Here is a 13,138-nt window from a genome sequence, read left to right as displayed (position 1 = left end):
GTTCTGTGACCTGTCCTGCATTACCAGAGGTGATTAAACACTGAGTTCTGTGCTAGCCCGTGGCTTGGGTAAGTTGTTGGAAGCCCAGGCTGGTTTGGATCACAGACGCTCTGGAGAGCTCTGAAGTTGTGCATGCACAGACTGATACCCCTCAGTGTCCCAAAACTGCTTTGCTTTCGGGAAACTTTATCTCGTTTCAGTTTAAATCTAAAATTTCAGGAAGTGGCTGATGTTTGCGCCGTGTCCCACTAGGGGGAGCGTGTGTATGTGGATTGGACAATCCGGGGATAAACTCTGTCACACCTCAGCTTTCCTGCAATTTCACCGTGGAAGTAAAGGTGCAGGAAAGTGCACTTTTTATCATCAACACCTGCTGTTTTCTTTGGCACTTCATCACAGTACAGATGCTTGGCGTTGTGGGAAAATATTGCATTATTTCAGACGGTGTATATAAAGGGGTCACTGACCCTTGTTCGAAAAGCTCAGCCTGTACAGTCCTGTATTCTGGCTGAAGCTCAAGACCCAACTAGTGACACTTCAGATTTGGAAGTCTGGTTTGTACAGCTCAGAGAAAAATCTTGTCATCCATGGTGTTTCCCAGAAGTTACCCAGCCCTTTTCAAAATGGATAAAGCTGCTGAACCAACACTATCGATGCCTTGAAAGTACTGCCTGTTGCTTGACTGATTTATGGTTTATTTCCACAGCCCCATTATTTTGTCTTTAGGGTGGAATGCCTAAATAATACAAACACGTTGTTCTGCTGCCTGTGTAACATTTTCTCCAAAGTTAACAGTGCTTTTAGTGAGCTTTCTAAATGCTGTGTGAAACCTGGTTTTCAGTGGCTTTTAAAGCAATGTTTTTCATATCTATGCAAATCACAAAACACTCAGATGGAAGGCAGTTATTTTTATTCAAATCAGACTCTCAGGCATGCACTGTATATGTTTGATCATATGAAATGAAACACATCTTACGTCTCCTGCTGCTTCAATTACAGTCTAATTTTGAGTTGCATCAGCACTTACATTTTTGTAATAGAAACTAAACCCTTTGTAAATGTTCCTCCCATGCTGATTTTTATACTGCTTTGTGATTTTTTTTCTCAATATTTTATTTTTTTTTTTTTTCCAGCCATAAGTTTGGGAAAAAGGTCACCTACTTGAACTATTTAAGTGACCTGGCAGAACATCTCAAATACGACCAGCTAAATATCCCTCAGGAAGTCATCCGGTACGTGGCAAATGTAATCCACGTTGTCTCGCTTTTCCTCAGGCAGAGTTGCATCCTGCTCACTGTATTCTGGGCAGAACCTATTTCTTCAGCGATTAAAAGTCTGATTTACCTGCTTGTGCTTGGTTGGGTAAACTCTGAAAGCTGCATTGGCATCAAACATGTTCTGAGGTGCATCAGATGTTTAGTTTTCTACAGGTCTGGAACATCTCCATCTCAGTTGTGGAGCATTTCCTTCATGTCATTGCAACTTCTCTGTGAGTGTCAGCAAAGCCAACCCACACGTTGTTACTGCTCATGAGCATCATGTAACTTCCTTGGGCAGAGCTGGAATCCTGACCTCTTTCCTTGCATATTGTAGCAGATTAAGTGACTTCCTTTCGTTAAGAGCATTCCCAGGCAGCGAAGTGTTGGTTGATTTTAAACTTTATGGACGTATCTGTTGTCAGCAGTTCCACTATTTTTATATGTCGTGCATTAGGGAGGATTGTTGGAGTGGAGGGTGGGAGAGAAGAGGGAAGGAAATGCAGAGGGCTGTGCTTGTCAAGTGCCAGTGTTGGTGTCAATAACATCTCCCCAACACGGTGCTTTACATGGAAATGCTTTGATGTGCTGACAGGAAGTGATTTTATGTCACTGCTGAATGAAAGGAACTGGAAGCTTTGATTGCGACTCTTGCTGATGCCTGGCAGGTTTTTACACACCTTTTGTGTAAATATGGAATAACAGAAAACACCTTGCAGCTCTAAGGTGATAAACTGGATTGCATGGTTGCCAAAGAAAAGAGGGTTGTGTTTGGAGTAGCAAATTATAGCGTGTTCCTATTTTTTGGACGTATGTATTGCTGCACTCCACTGGCTGAAGCAAAGGAGCTCTTCTATGTCGTGCTTAAGTATTCTACCACAAATACCACTTACAAATTTCCTTACACTGAAATTAAATGCAAGTTCTGTAAGGCCTGCAGAATACACACTATTGTCAGGAGATCAGCATCATGAGCAGCACTTACAGCTGTTCATACACACGATCTGTCATCCGTGGTGCACAGAAAAATCAATGAAACCCTGATTTTTTTTTGCAGACATGATGAAAACCTTCGGAGGAAACAGAAGGGAAAGCTGCCACCTGTGGTTAAGGTTCCTCCACCACGGCCACCTCTACCTACCCAGCAATTTGGAGTCAGCCTGCAATAGTAAGCCAGGAGATTTCAAAAAATATGAGATTTCTGTACCCTACAGCTTTGTGATGTGCAGGTTCACCAGACAGACTGCCTGCAAATAATTGGTTTGTTATATGTTTAGTTTCTCATTCTCTCTACAAGCCACAGAACCATGAGGCCAGACAATATATTTTGTGAGTTCAGGACAGGTCTCACTGTCCCAGTGACCTGCCTGATCTTCATGTTCCCATTTTCTCAGTGGTAGTCAGTGCACAACTTTTCTCCCAGTGGAGAACATTTTGCCATATATGCCAGAGCCCCGAGCTAATGTGTTGCTGGTGGATTCTGGCAGCATGGAAGTGTTTTGGAGATATTTAGATGACAGATAGCAAAGCCAAAATGAAGCTTCAGGCTCCACAGTGGCTGCCCATAGCTCAAATGGATGCTTGAGCTTTTATACATTGTTGTTTTTTGTTGCTCACAGATTGTTCTGATCAGAGTTTGATGGAATGAATAAAATCACTCTCTCCCAGAAATGCCCTGACAGCTGTTTGCCTAGATTACAGCACTGTATGTGGCATAAAAAATGATTTACTTTGCACGAGGAATGGGATGGCAATAGTACTTGCAAGATTCAATTTTGGTAAAAAACAACACACACACACACACAAAAAAAAAGCCCACAAAACCTTCTAGCTTCCTACCCACAGTCATTTCTGTCATCATTCTCTGGCATCCTCCTCAAAAAACAGCTGAAGAATATTGTTCACATTCAGCGAAGGCAATTTAGGCTGTCTGATACATGGACTTTTGTCAAATCCCCTCCCACCCCCAGTCTGCTTTTCTGGTTCTAATGATTCAGCTGTAAATGAGATATAAAATGTAAGTTCCCTCTGCTTTCTGGAAGGCCTGGAATTAGTACAATCAATACGTATTTTGTGAGAGCTGCTATGACATGAACTTTTACAGTACCCCTTTAGAGCTCAGCCTAACATTTGAAACATGGCTAACTCCCCTCCCTAAGCCAGAGACTATGTTTTAGGTGGGTTCCACTGGGTCATTGGGCAGGACAATGTTTTATGCCACCACATTAGTAAAGCCAGGACTGTTTTCAGGCAGGAAGCTGTGTTACCTTCAGTAAATTGTGTCCTCACCGCTTGCCTTGGCTTTCACAAAGTATAGAAAGGATGATTACTTCAGAAAGGGCTTATCTGGGGGTAGGGAAACACCAAACAAGGCCTTGCTATCATTTTTGTTCCAGAGAGTTCCAGCACTGGGGATGGAGGCGCTGACAAACAGATGCTCTCCGTGTGTGGGTCCAGTTCACAGCACTCGAGCACCCAAAATGGATGTACATGGGGATGGCAGTTCCTCCTGTCTGCCCACCCCTGTCCAGATTCACTCATCACCACTGGGAATTACAAATAAACAAACCCCCTGCAAGCTCTAAGTCAGAAATAAAGGAATTAATTTAGAGGAAAGTAAAATTAGTGATGGATGGGGAACAAAATGTGCTGGGAGCTTCTAAAATCTGAACCAAAGGAAAAGGTATCAACTTTCATCTTGAGGAATGAATTGTTTTTCCTGATTCCCTCTCCTCTTATCATCTCTGTGGACTGTAATGACAAAATGACATCCCACCTGTGCCATGGATGGGGACAGGGGACAGAGAAAATGGACAAAATTGCCACAACTGTCCAGCTGCTGTTTGCTGAGTGGTTATCATAAACATTTCAGGGTGCCTTCCTTTTGGCCATGATCTTTCTGCTTGTGCATGCTGGGCATGTGTGCCCAGGGAGGAAGGACTGCATTCTAAAGCAAACCTCTGCATGTCTCAGCAGGGAAAAAATGAAAGGGAGAGGGAAAACAAAGAGAGAGAAAGATTATCAGCCAAGAATACTTAATGACACTTGAGAACAACGTGTGAAGGCCTTGTGTGGTAGCTGTCTGCTGTCCAGCAGTGAGTCACTGGGTGTGTAAGGTGCTGCAGTAACTAATCAGGGATCCTAGAGTGGGCAGAACTCATTCTCTGTGTGCCAGGACAGACCTCTTGGACCTGCCGTGGCTGCAGCAGGATGGAGATCCGTGGGTCAGTCCCAGCAGCTGTGCCATGCACTGAAACACTCTGTTCTGCTCCTCACCTAAGCAGAAAGAAGAAGAGATGAGAGGAAGATGGCTCTCATTTCAAATGTCCCACAGCAGCAGCTGACCCCCAGTGTCAGTTTGTGTTGTCCATCCCAGGGCACAGCTGCTCATCTCACCCTCCTGGCCGAGGCAGGAGACACACAGGCTGCTGACAGGATCCACAGAGAGAGGCAGGAGGGGTAATTCCATTGACTTCTGAGCTGGTCTGGTTTACAATACCTGCACTGACGTCCCTGCAATCTTTTCTGTCACCTCAGGTCCAGCAAAGCCAACTCTGTGTCCCACATACTCTGAAAATACACCCCCCAGCTTGCCCAAACAGAACAAACCTCTGCATGTGACCGTCAGTGGAGACCCTACTCCATTTTAAAACACCATTTATCTTGAGAACCTCCTTCACTGTACTGGGAACAGAACCTTTCTTGAAAGGGAATCCTGCAGAAAATGTTAGAAGTGCAAAACCACCACCTTTCTTCCTAGGGAAAAAAAAGACAAGTTGTGTGTAGGTTTTATTATTACAAATTATAGCCCAGTTATTTGTCTCACCTCTCTGACAGACAAACTAGTGCTCAGCAGGAGCCGGTGCTGTAAATAATCAGTTTGCTATTTATACACTGAAATGGGAAACACATTTATGGGTAACAATAATAATTAGAGAATGTTTATAAAAAGCTGCTGGGTTGCTATTTGGTGCCTCTGGAGTGAGCAGCTGTAAGAAAGCAAACACAATCAGTGCAACTTCAGAGAGGCTGAGAATGGGTTCCATGAGCCTAAATTGTCAATAATAAAGATGTAACAGCTTCCAAGCACATTAAATTCTTGTTGATGTTCCCATTTCAGTCAATTAGGCTTTTGACTAATTTTGGTAAAAGCTGCCCTAAGTGTTTAGGGTCCTGATATGAATACATGAAATAAAATTATTTAACACACAAGGAGAGTGTTAGAACTCCCCTATTAGAAAAGCTAAAATTAGTGTGAGGGTTTTTTCCCTCACCTTGATTTGCTGCAGGCTTTTCCTCACTGGTATCCCAAACCCTGACCCCAGTAGTGACCTCATCTCCCAGCCCTTTTTCTTATTTAGTCTCTTACTGGAGACATAATTTCACAGGGGATTCCAACTTGCATGCTATGCAAAGAACCCCTGGAACTTCCTTCCTTCTCTGGTTTGTTAGCAAGACAAAGTTATTAATGGGCTGTACAGTCACTTGTTCTATGTTTTTGCAGCAGACTTATTATATAACATTGTCCACATAAATAAGTACTAAGGCTACTTTAAAGTCTGAGATTGGTCCTTTATGTTGTTGTTGATTACTGTAAAGTGTAGCATAATACTCTGCAGATACTCTTGTTATATTTTTAGGCTGCCAAAGACTTTTTTTTTTTTTTAAATGAGGAGGATAATTGCAGAATTTTCTGTGCTGTCTAGATCAAGAAAATGCCATGTTCCATTTTTTTGCCTCAACTGTTCACTCATGAAGGAGAAAGAAATCTCATTTCATGGAAATCATTCAAGGCATTAATAATCTCACTGCCCCGCTTTGCCTTCAAAACAAATAGTACAATATCCTTTTAATTATACATACACTGGGGCTTAAAAAGAGCCAAATGACAAAGAAAAATCTGCATGATAAAAGGCTCCTAAACTTGCAGCATCCCTTGATCAAGACTTACTGGAAAGCATTTGCTGCAACCTCCTTCCCCCTCTGCCTTTAAGCTGCCTTGAAACCCCGTTCCACCAACAGCATCCAACCAAATCCAATCTCCAGCAGGGATAAAGTTGGTTGGGAAAGACTCTTGTCTTGGGCACAGGCTCTTAATTTGTGAAATTTAATGTATGCTCTCAGATTTCTCTCTGGGTTTTGCTCAGGCTGTTCTGTCTTACTTTGGACTCTTTGTCTATAAATGCCACTTAAAGGCTGTTGCTTTTTCTTTTTTCTTTATTTTTTTTTTCCCTGACAGTATCAAGGACAAAAACAAAGGTGAACTAATCCCCCCAGTAATGAAGGAAACCGTATCCTACCTAAAAAGTAAAGGTGAGTTCTGTGTCAAAGCTAAAGGTGAGTTCTGTCCTTCAGTAGTATGAAACTATATAACACTCAGTGCCTGATTCAGCAACAATTACAACTGCACAGGACATGTTTATATCCTGAAAACTTTACTGGCAATTGGGCACTGTCTTGAGAGCTTTGATGGATAGGAAATAATTATTATCAGATTATTGTCTCACTCTGAAAAAAACCCCAAAAACCAAACAAAGAAAAAAACCCCAAAACAAACAAGAAAACAAAACAAAACCAAACCCAAACAAAACCAAAATATTTTTAGGATTTATTTTATTTATGTATTTTAACTATTCTTATTTATTCTAATTTATTTTATAGTATATAATACATATAAAATAATATAAGTATGTTATTTATTTGTATAAATTAAATATTATCTATAGTAATCCTTAGGTTTAATTAGGGAATAGCAAATCTGGGGAGATGTCTTGAAATATTATACATGGTAAACCCATATAATAGTGTTGGAGTAAAGTAGAATGTCCAGTAAAAACCAGTGAGTTCTATTTTTCTAGGACCAGTAGCTATAAAAACTCACTTGGGAAAAATATTTTTGCTGGCATTTACAGACCCTTTGGCTGCAATTCATGTCTGTAGTTACATTATATATTTATATATTTATATATAAATATATATATATATTTATATATTTATATATTACAAAAATACCCATATTTAAAATGGGAGCATCCAAATCTGAGTTCTCTCTATCACCTTCAGGAACAGGGCAAAGAGAGGGTGGGTTTTGAACCTCTGCTTTTGCCACCAAGCTTATCTTACAGGTGACAGAGCAGACAGAGCATAACTGGCACAACATTACACAGGGCTGGAACTGGGAATGACTCCTAAGATCCCTGAAAGAAGGGTGTGGATTTTTGATAGGTGTGTCAAGTGAAGAAAATCAAAAAGGAAACATCACTGGCATTTAGTATGCCATTAAGTTTAGTTAATGTTTGAACGAATTTTGAGCATCAGCATCATTTTAAAGACAAAAACCAGGCTCACATCCCTATATTGCTGTTAGATGAGTTTTACCTGAAATTTTCCTCATTTAAAGAGCTATTTGTATTGACAGCACACAAATGATATAAAATGCAAATTCTGAGTAAATTGTATCTTTCTGTAGACAGAAACCTGCATCCCACAATACTCCTAATTCTTAATTTTCATCCTTCAGCGGTCATCCTGAACAAAGTAAATTTTGCTTTCAGTGCTCAAACTGTATGTGAGGATCTCTGCTCACTTTAACTGTTGCCACCAGGGTTTGCTCTGAGTTTGAGCTTATTGGAACCCTAAGTGAGAAACTACAAACCTTTGAAAAACCTGTACTGAATAAGCTTCACATTTGTGAAGACAAAAGGGGGCAGGCAAGAAAAACCAGTGCTTCTCAGCTTTACTGCTGCTGTGGAAGGGAAATCCTGGCTTTGTTTCCATCAGTACAAGAAGATGTGGATTTAAATGAGGACAGAATAAATAGACATGGTCAGAAATTGCTGATTTATCTTCAGAATACCTGCAGCAGCCAAGGCTGGAGTGGGGCCAGTTCGGCTGTTAAAGGTACCAACTGATCTGCAGCAGGTGGAGAGCCCTTAATAGACTTTATTGAAGTGCCATGGCCCAAACTCGGGGTTTCCACTCACACCCCCAGAGCTGTTTGGATGTGCTGTTTCCACACTGGTGCTAATTATGGAAACCTTGCAGGTGGAGTTGTATCCAATATCGTGGCTGAATACAGGGAATGTAAACAGTTCAGGACTAAGGATGTTGAAGGCGAGTGAGTGGCAGCCTGAGACAATCCCTGTAATTATAATCCTAAGTGGATAATTAGAGCTTGTGTGGTGTATCAGTTCGTGCCCCATCTGCAGATGAAAGGCAGACTTTTTTTGTGGTTTAAATTGTTGTGAAACAATCGTCCTTACATATATTTAGCTTATCTTAGTAGGCAAATACCTCTTCCTCACTAATCACAGGAGTCAAGAGAGCTAAAATGAGGATGAATGTGCACTAACACTGTTACTTCTCAGAGCTGTTATTATTTAGGAATTGAGTGAAAATTTAGTCACTAAAATGTTAATTATTTTAATCTTTAGCGTGTGCATAGGAGGAAGGCTTTGCATATCTGGCACGTTCTTGGGCTTATTTAAAGGTTTTAAAGAAATAGGAGGTTTATGGTCATCATTATAGTGTGTTAGTGACAAGTAACTAGTAATTAATTTGAAACAAAACCTCCTCCATGTCTTGCTTTTGTTGTTTCTGGATGCTTTGTCTTATCACTGCTGCACCAATCTCATACTCTTCACTCTCACAAATATCTGAGTCCAGTTTTCTGAAGCAGCAAAGCTAAATGTGCAGTACAGTTTTTTAAAAAAAACAAGTTTTCTCTCTCATGGCTATGATAAAGAAAAAAGGGGGGGGTATCTCAACTTTGTCACTGCAGAATTTCTTCCTGATGAAATGTTTGTTACTCTGAAGGCAGGAATCATCCTTGGGCTTTCTTCAAACTTTGTCCTTTCTTGGTTAAAATGTCATCTGTTCGGTGTCAGCAGCATCAGCACAGTTTGTGAGGGATGGACTCTGGTGTGAGGAGACTCCTGAACAAGCCCTGCCTTGTGCCTCTGCACAGCTCAGGGGCACCAGTGCACACCCCAGCCCAGGCCCTTGCTGACCGGGCTCTCTCATTTTTCCCCTCAGTCCTTCTGTGTCCCCAGGAAGGAAGGTCCTGGGCTCTGTCAGTGCTGTTCTTTTCCAGCCAAGCCCAGGTTTGCTCAGAGCTGTCATGTTCCCTCTCATAAAGAGGTTCCCACAAAGCAGATTTCTGAACAGAGATGCCTTGTCAGGTGGAGTGGTTTGTGACGTTCCAGCCGGATGATGCTTGAAAGCCAAGTACCTGCCATGCCAGGGCTGTTAAGCACTGGGTGACAGACATGCATTTTTTTGCACTTAGGATTGTAAGTGTGCAGGTATGTGTTGTACCTGCTGTCTGCTATGATTTTAAGTCTTTCCCCAAAGCTGGAATATCTCAGTTGTGCCGGTTGCTGTGCTGACAGCCCCGGAGGGTGACTGGCAGCGTTCTTTGCACTCCAGACGTGGCTGTGAGCACAGTGAAAACTCCAGTTCATCCTCTGGAAGTGACAAACCCTCACTGTCACTACCCTGTTCCATTTGATCCTGGCAGAGCTTCCAGCCTTGCGGGGTTAGCAGGGAGTGGGGTTTGGTTTCCACCCCTGGTGTGGTGTTTCCGCTCTTTCTTCCCGTTGCTGCATTTTCACATCTCTTTACCTGAAGCCTGTTTCTGTAACTGTGGCATCACAAAAACTCCTGCAAAATCGTGCTTCATCAGCAGGGTTAGGAGTTCTTGAAACATCAGAGACCCTCTGATGTCCACTCTGTGCTGCTTGTGAACAGCTCTGGTGCAGGAGCTGTGCTGACACTGCCTGCAGCAGCGAGTACCAGGCTAAGGAGGCTTTCAGTCTCTGAAGGTACAGAATCACAGAACCATCAAGGCTGGAAGAGACTTTTAAGATCATCCAGTCCAACCATCAACTCAACACCACCACTGTAACCCCTAAACCACTAAACCATATCACCCAAATCATAGTGGGACAACTGGGAGTATCTCTCCAAAAGACTCCTGGTTCACCCACCCTTCTTCTTAACCTAATGACTCCAATCCCTTTGACAGATTCCTTGGGGTCACATTCTTCCTCCTTGGCATTTAAATTTTGTGTCTCAGTTACAGACAACACTGTTTGCAGAAGTTCCTCCTGCTGGGGAGTCACTGTCACCTGCATAAATGAGCCAAAACTGCCCTTCTTGTACCCAGTTCGTGAGGGGGCTCTGACAGCAGCAAGCACTGCCTCATCCCCAAAAGCAAATTAACACTGGTTTGTATTTTAGAAACAAGATCTGTTATGGCTGATGCCTCAGACACTGTTAAAATAAACACAATATACCCCAGTTTCTTAATTTCTCTAATTTTCAGGTTATTTTTTCAAGGAGGGAATAAAATGTTGCCATTTTTCCACTTTCATTCTAGCTCCATTTTAAAAATGTTTTTAATACTCAATTTTAAAAATGCCTAATTTTGGTTTCTTCTAACCTTCACAGGGAAGAATTGCTTTCCTAAAATGAGTTCTGAGTATCTGAGAAAATGATTAGCTCAGTAAGACTAAACCTCAAGGTTCATCTTCTGGACCAAACCAGAGAAGTGCTCTTAATTTCAGAAAGAAAGGGGTGGTATCATCCTGAACCCAACCAATGATTTAGTCAGGCCAAAGAGGTTTAACAGCACATTTGTGACTTGATCTTCATAGTAACCAGCAAACCAGAGGATGTTTTTTTCCTATGCACAGCCTCAAACCCACAACCTGTCCAGCCCTCTACTTATAAACGAAAAGCTTGACTTGCACGTGCACTAAATCAGATTTCTTTGTGTTTACTATCTTCTCTCTGCCATGCCCTGAGAAACTGCATTGCTTAATTAAATATCCACTCTCTTGTCAGAACAATTCATGAGTGTTTCTAACCTGGTGTCGTTCCTCTGGTGGGAATGATCTTGATGTTTTGCTCACAGACCCTTTTCTCTGAGAAGTCCAGCTTAGCCACAGGGTGGTAATTTTCTTTCTCTGGTTAATATGTCCCCACATGTCCTCACAATCTATTTGGTGCTGAACTGAGACTGTCACTTCTGAGCAATTATTTTAGCAGCCAGGGATATAAGTAGTGCCACTCAGTGAGGATAAAACTGCATGGCAAAATTCGTATTTTGTTTGCAAACCCCCCAACATCTGGAAGTCAGATCACAGCTTTTAGGGGAATTTTTATTTGATTCAATTTGTGTATAAACTGCACTGTTCAGACCTGCATGAAGATGTCAAACAGGTTACAAAGGGCAGGGATGTTGCTCAAGCCTGTCTCAAACATTAATACACTGTCATTTGTTCTTTTTTTTTTTTTTTTTTAATATATGGGTAGGATTATTATTTTTATTGGTTTTTATGTTGTAGAGAGTACTCCCAAAGGTATAAACAAAATGCTTGTTCATGTTTTTTAAAAAAAAAAATTAAAACCAAACGTAACCTGCTGTGATTATCACTAAAATTTCCAAGATTTAATAACATTCTATAAAGAGGCCATATAAGGAAACAGCTACAGCAAAATTTCACAGAGAACTGATTACTAAAGAGCTGGTGTGAGATCAGCAGCAGCTCAGAAGTGATGGGACAATAAACTCACAGTGAAGGAATCACACCAGAGAATTGTAAAGCAGAAAAAATAACTGTCCCCTGTAGGAAAATTATCTCGCAGTGGCCCCCGTGGCCCAGTCTTTCTCTCTTACCTCACCAATTTTGTTGACTGGAAGTGCTTTGCAGCACAAAGATTTTGTTCTGTGTTGTCTCCTGGTGCCAAAGGAGAGTCCTGGGCGATGACTAAGACTTCCAAATGAAATGGTAATAACCCTGCTAGAGGAGTTCAATGATAAAGTAATAAATGTCCTATTGTATGATCATAATGACAACTAAAGCTGTCCTTTATCTGTTCAATAGCAGAAGCAGTGCTAAGCAGTGATTAATCTTTCCTCCTCCTCCCTTCCATGAATCACAACAAATCTTGCTGAGGGAGGAAGTTTTGGCTCCATTTTTTAATGTGAATGAATACATCCTGGTGGTGATAGTCAGAATGGGGAGAGATGGATGGTTATGCATCCCCAATCCATGTGGATATGCTGCAGCTTTGCCTCCTGGCCTCAGCTTCCTGTGATCAATCAAATATCTTTTAAAAATGCAACACTGGCAAAGCTTGACATTGGCCACGGGAATATTTCTGAGTTCTTGGCTCTTTTGTTTCCATGGGAATGTTTTTACCTGGGGTTCATGGAGATGAGATAAATCCCAAGACCGGTTTGTGTGCCATCAAGTAAAAATGAACCTTGTGATAAGCACAGTTTTTGTTTCTGGTGCTCAGGAATTGCAAATCAATTATTTTCAGAGGTGCCAAGCGTAAACTGAGAATATTCACTCATAAATCCTAAGGCTGGAGACTGTTTGGAACTGCAAGGGCACAAACACACTGTGGATTCTGGGGAGGATGCCCAGCTGTACATCCTTGCTGCTGCTGCTCAGCTTTCAGCAGGGCTGGAACTGTCCCTTCCCTTCCCCCCTGCCCTCGATGTGCTGTGCACCTTCTGCAGAGCAAACCACCCCTGCAAACTGCAGGCATCACACTCCTTGTTCTGCAGTCATTGCACGGAGCACCAGGGGAAGGAGGGCCGTGCAACCTCCTCCTCCTCCAACCCACGCCGTGTTCCAGCTTGGAAAAAAACCAAGAAATCTCAGATTTGTCTGAAGCATAAAAGTTAATGCTGCTTTGGGCATTTCACGTGTATAAACTCTGCGGTCCTCGTATTAGAAATAAGTTGGTTCTAATTTTTAAAAATGAACCTCACTACAGTTGGGTGAACTGCAAGAAGATGTCTAGATGGGTTGTATTAATGAGAATGAAAACCACTTCCAAATCAGGATGGACACTTCCTAAGATTT

At 41.8% G+C, this 13,138-nt stretch overlaps 1 protein-coding gene across 1 annotated transcript in view; it reads left to right on the top strand.

Annotated features, from left to right (window-relative positions):
• The window catches only part of ARHGAP8 (Rho GTPase activating protein 8), a 60,051-nt gene that overhangs the window by 31,796 nt on the left and 15,117 nt on the right, over positions 1-13,138 (top strand). Inside the window, exons 7-9 of the mRNA XM_051772439.1 lie at positions 1,134-1,232; positions 2,314-2,424; positions 6,496-6,569. Of these exons, the coding sequence (XP_051628399.1) occupies positions 1,134-1,232; positions 2,314-2,424; positions 6,496-6,569 (284 nt within the window). The remainder of the gene's footprint in view (positions 1-1,133; positions 1,233-2,313; positions 2,425-6,495; positions 6,570-13,138) is intronic.

Source organism: Manacus candei, unplaced genomic scaffold (assembly GCF_025592945.1).
Source record: "Manacus candei isolate 608988 ecotype Guabito, Panama unplaced genomic scaffold, ASM2559294v1 h1tg000153l, whole genome shotgun sequence".
Lineage (NCBI taxonomy): Eukaryota > Metazoa > Chordata > Aves > Passeriformes > Pipridae > Manacus > Manacus candei.
Note: the sequence above shows the minus strand (reverse complement) of the source record. Positions and strands in the feature narration are given on the sequence as shown.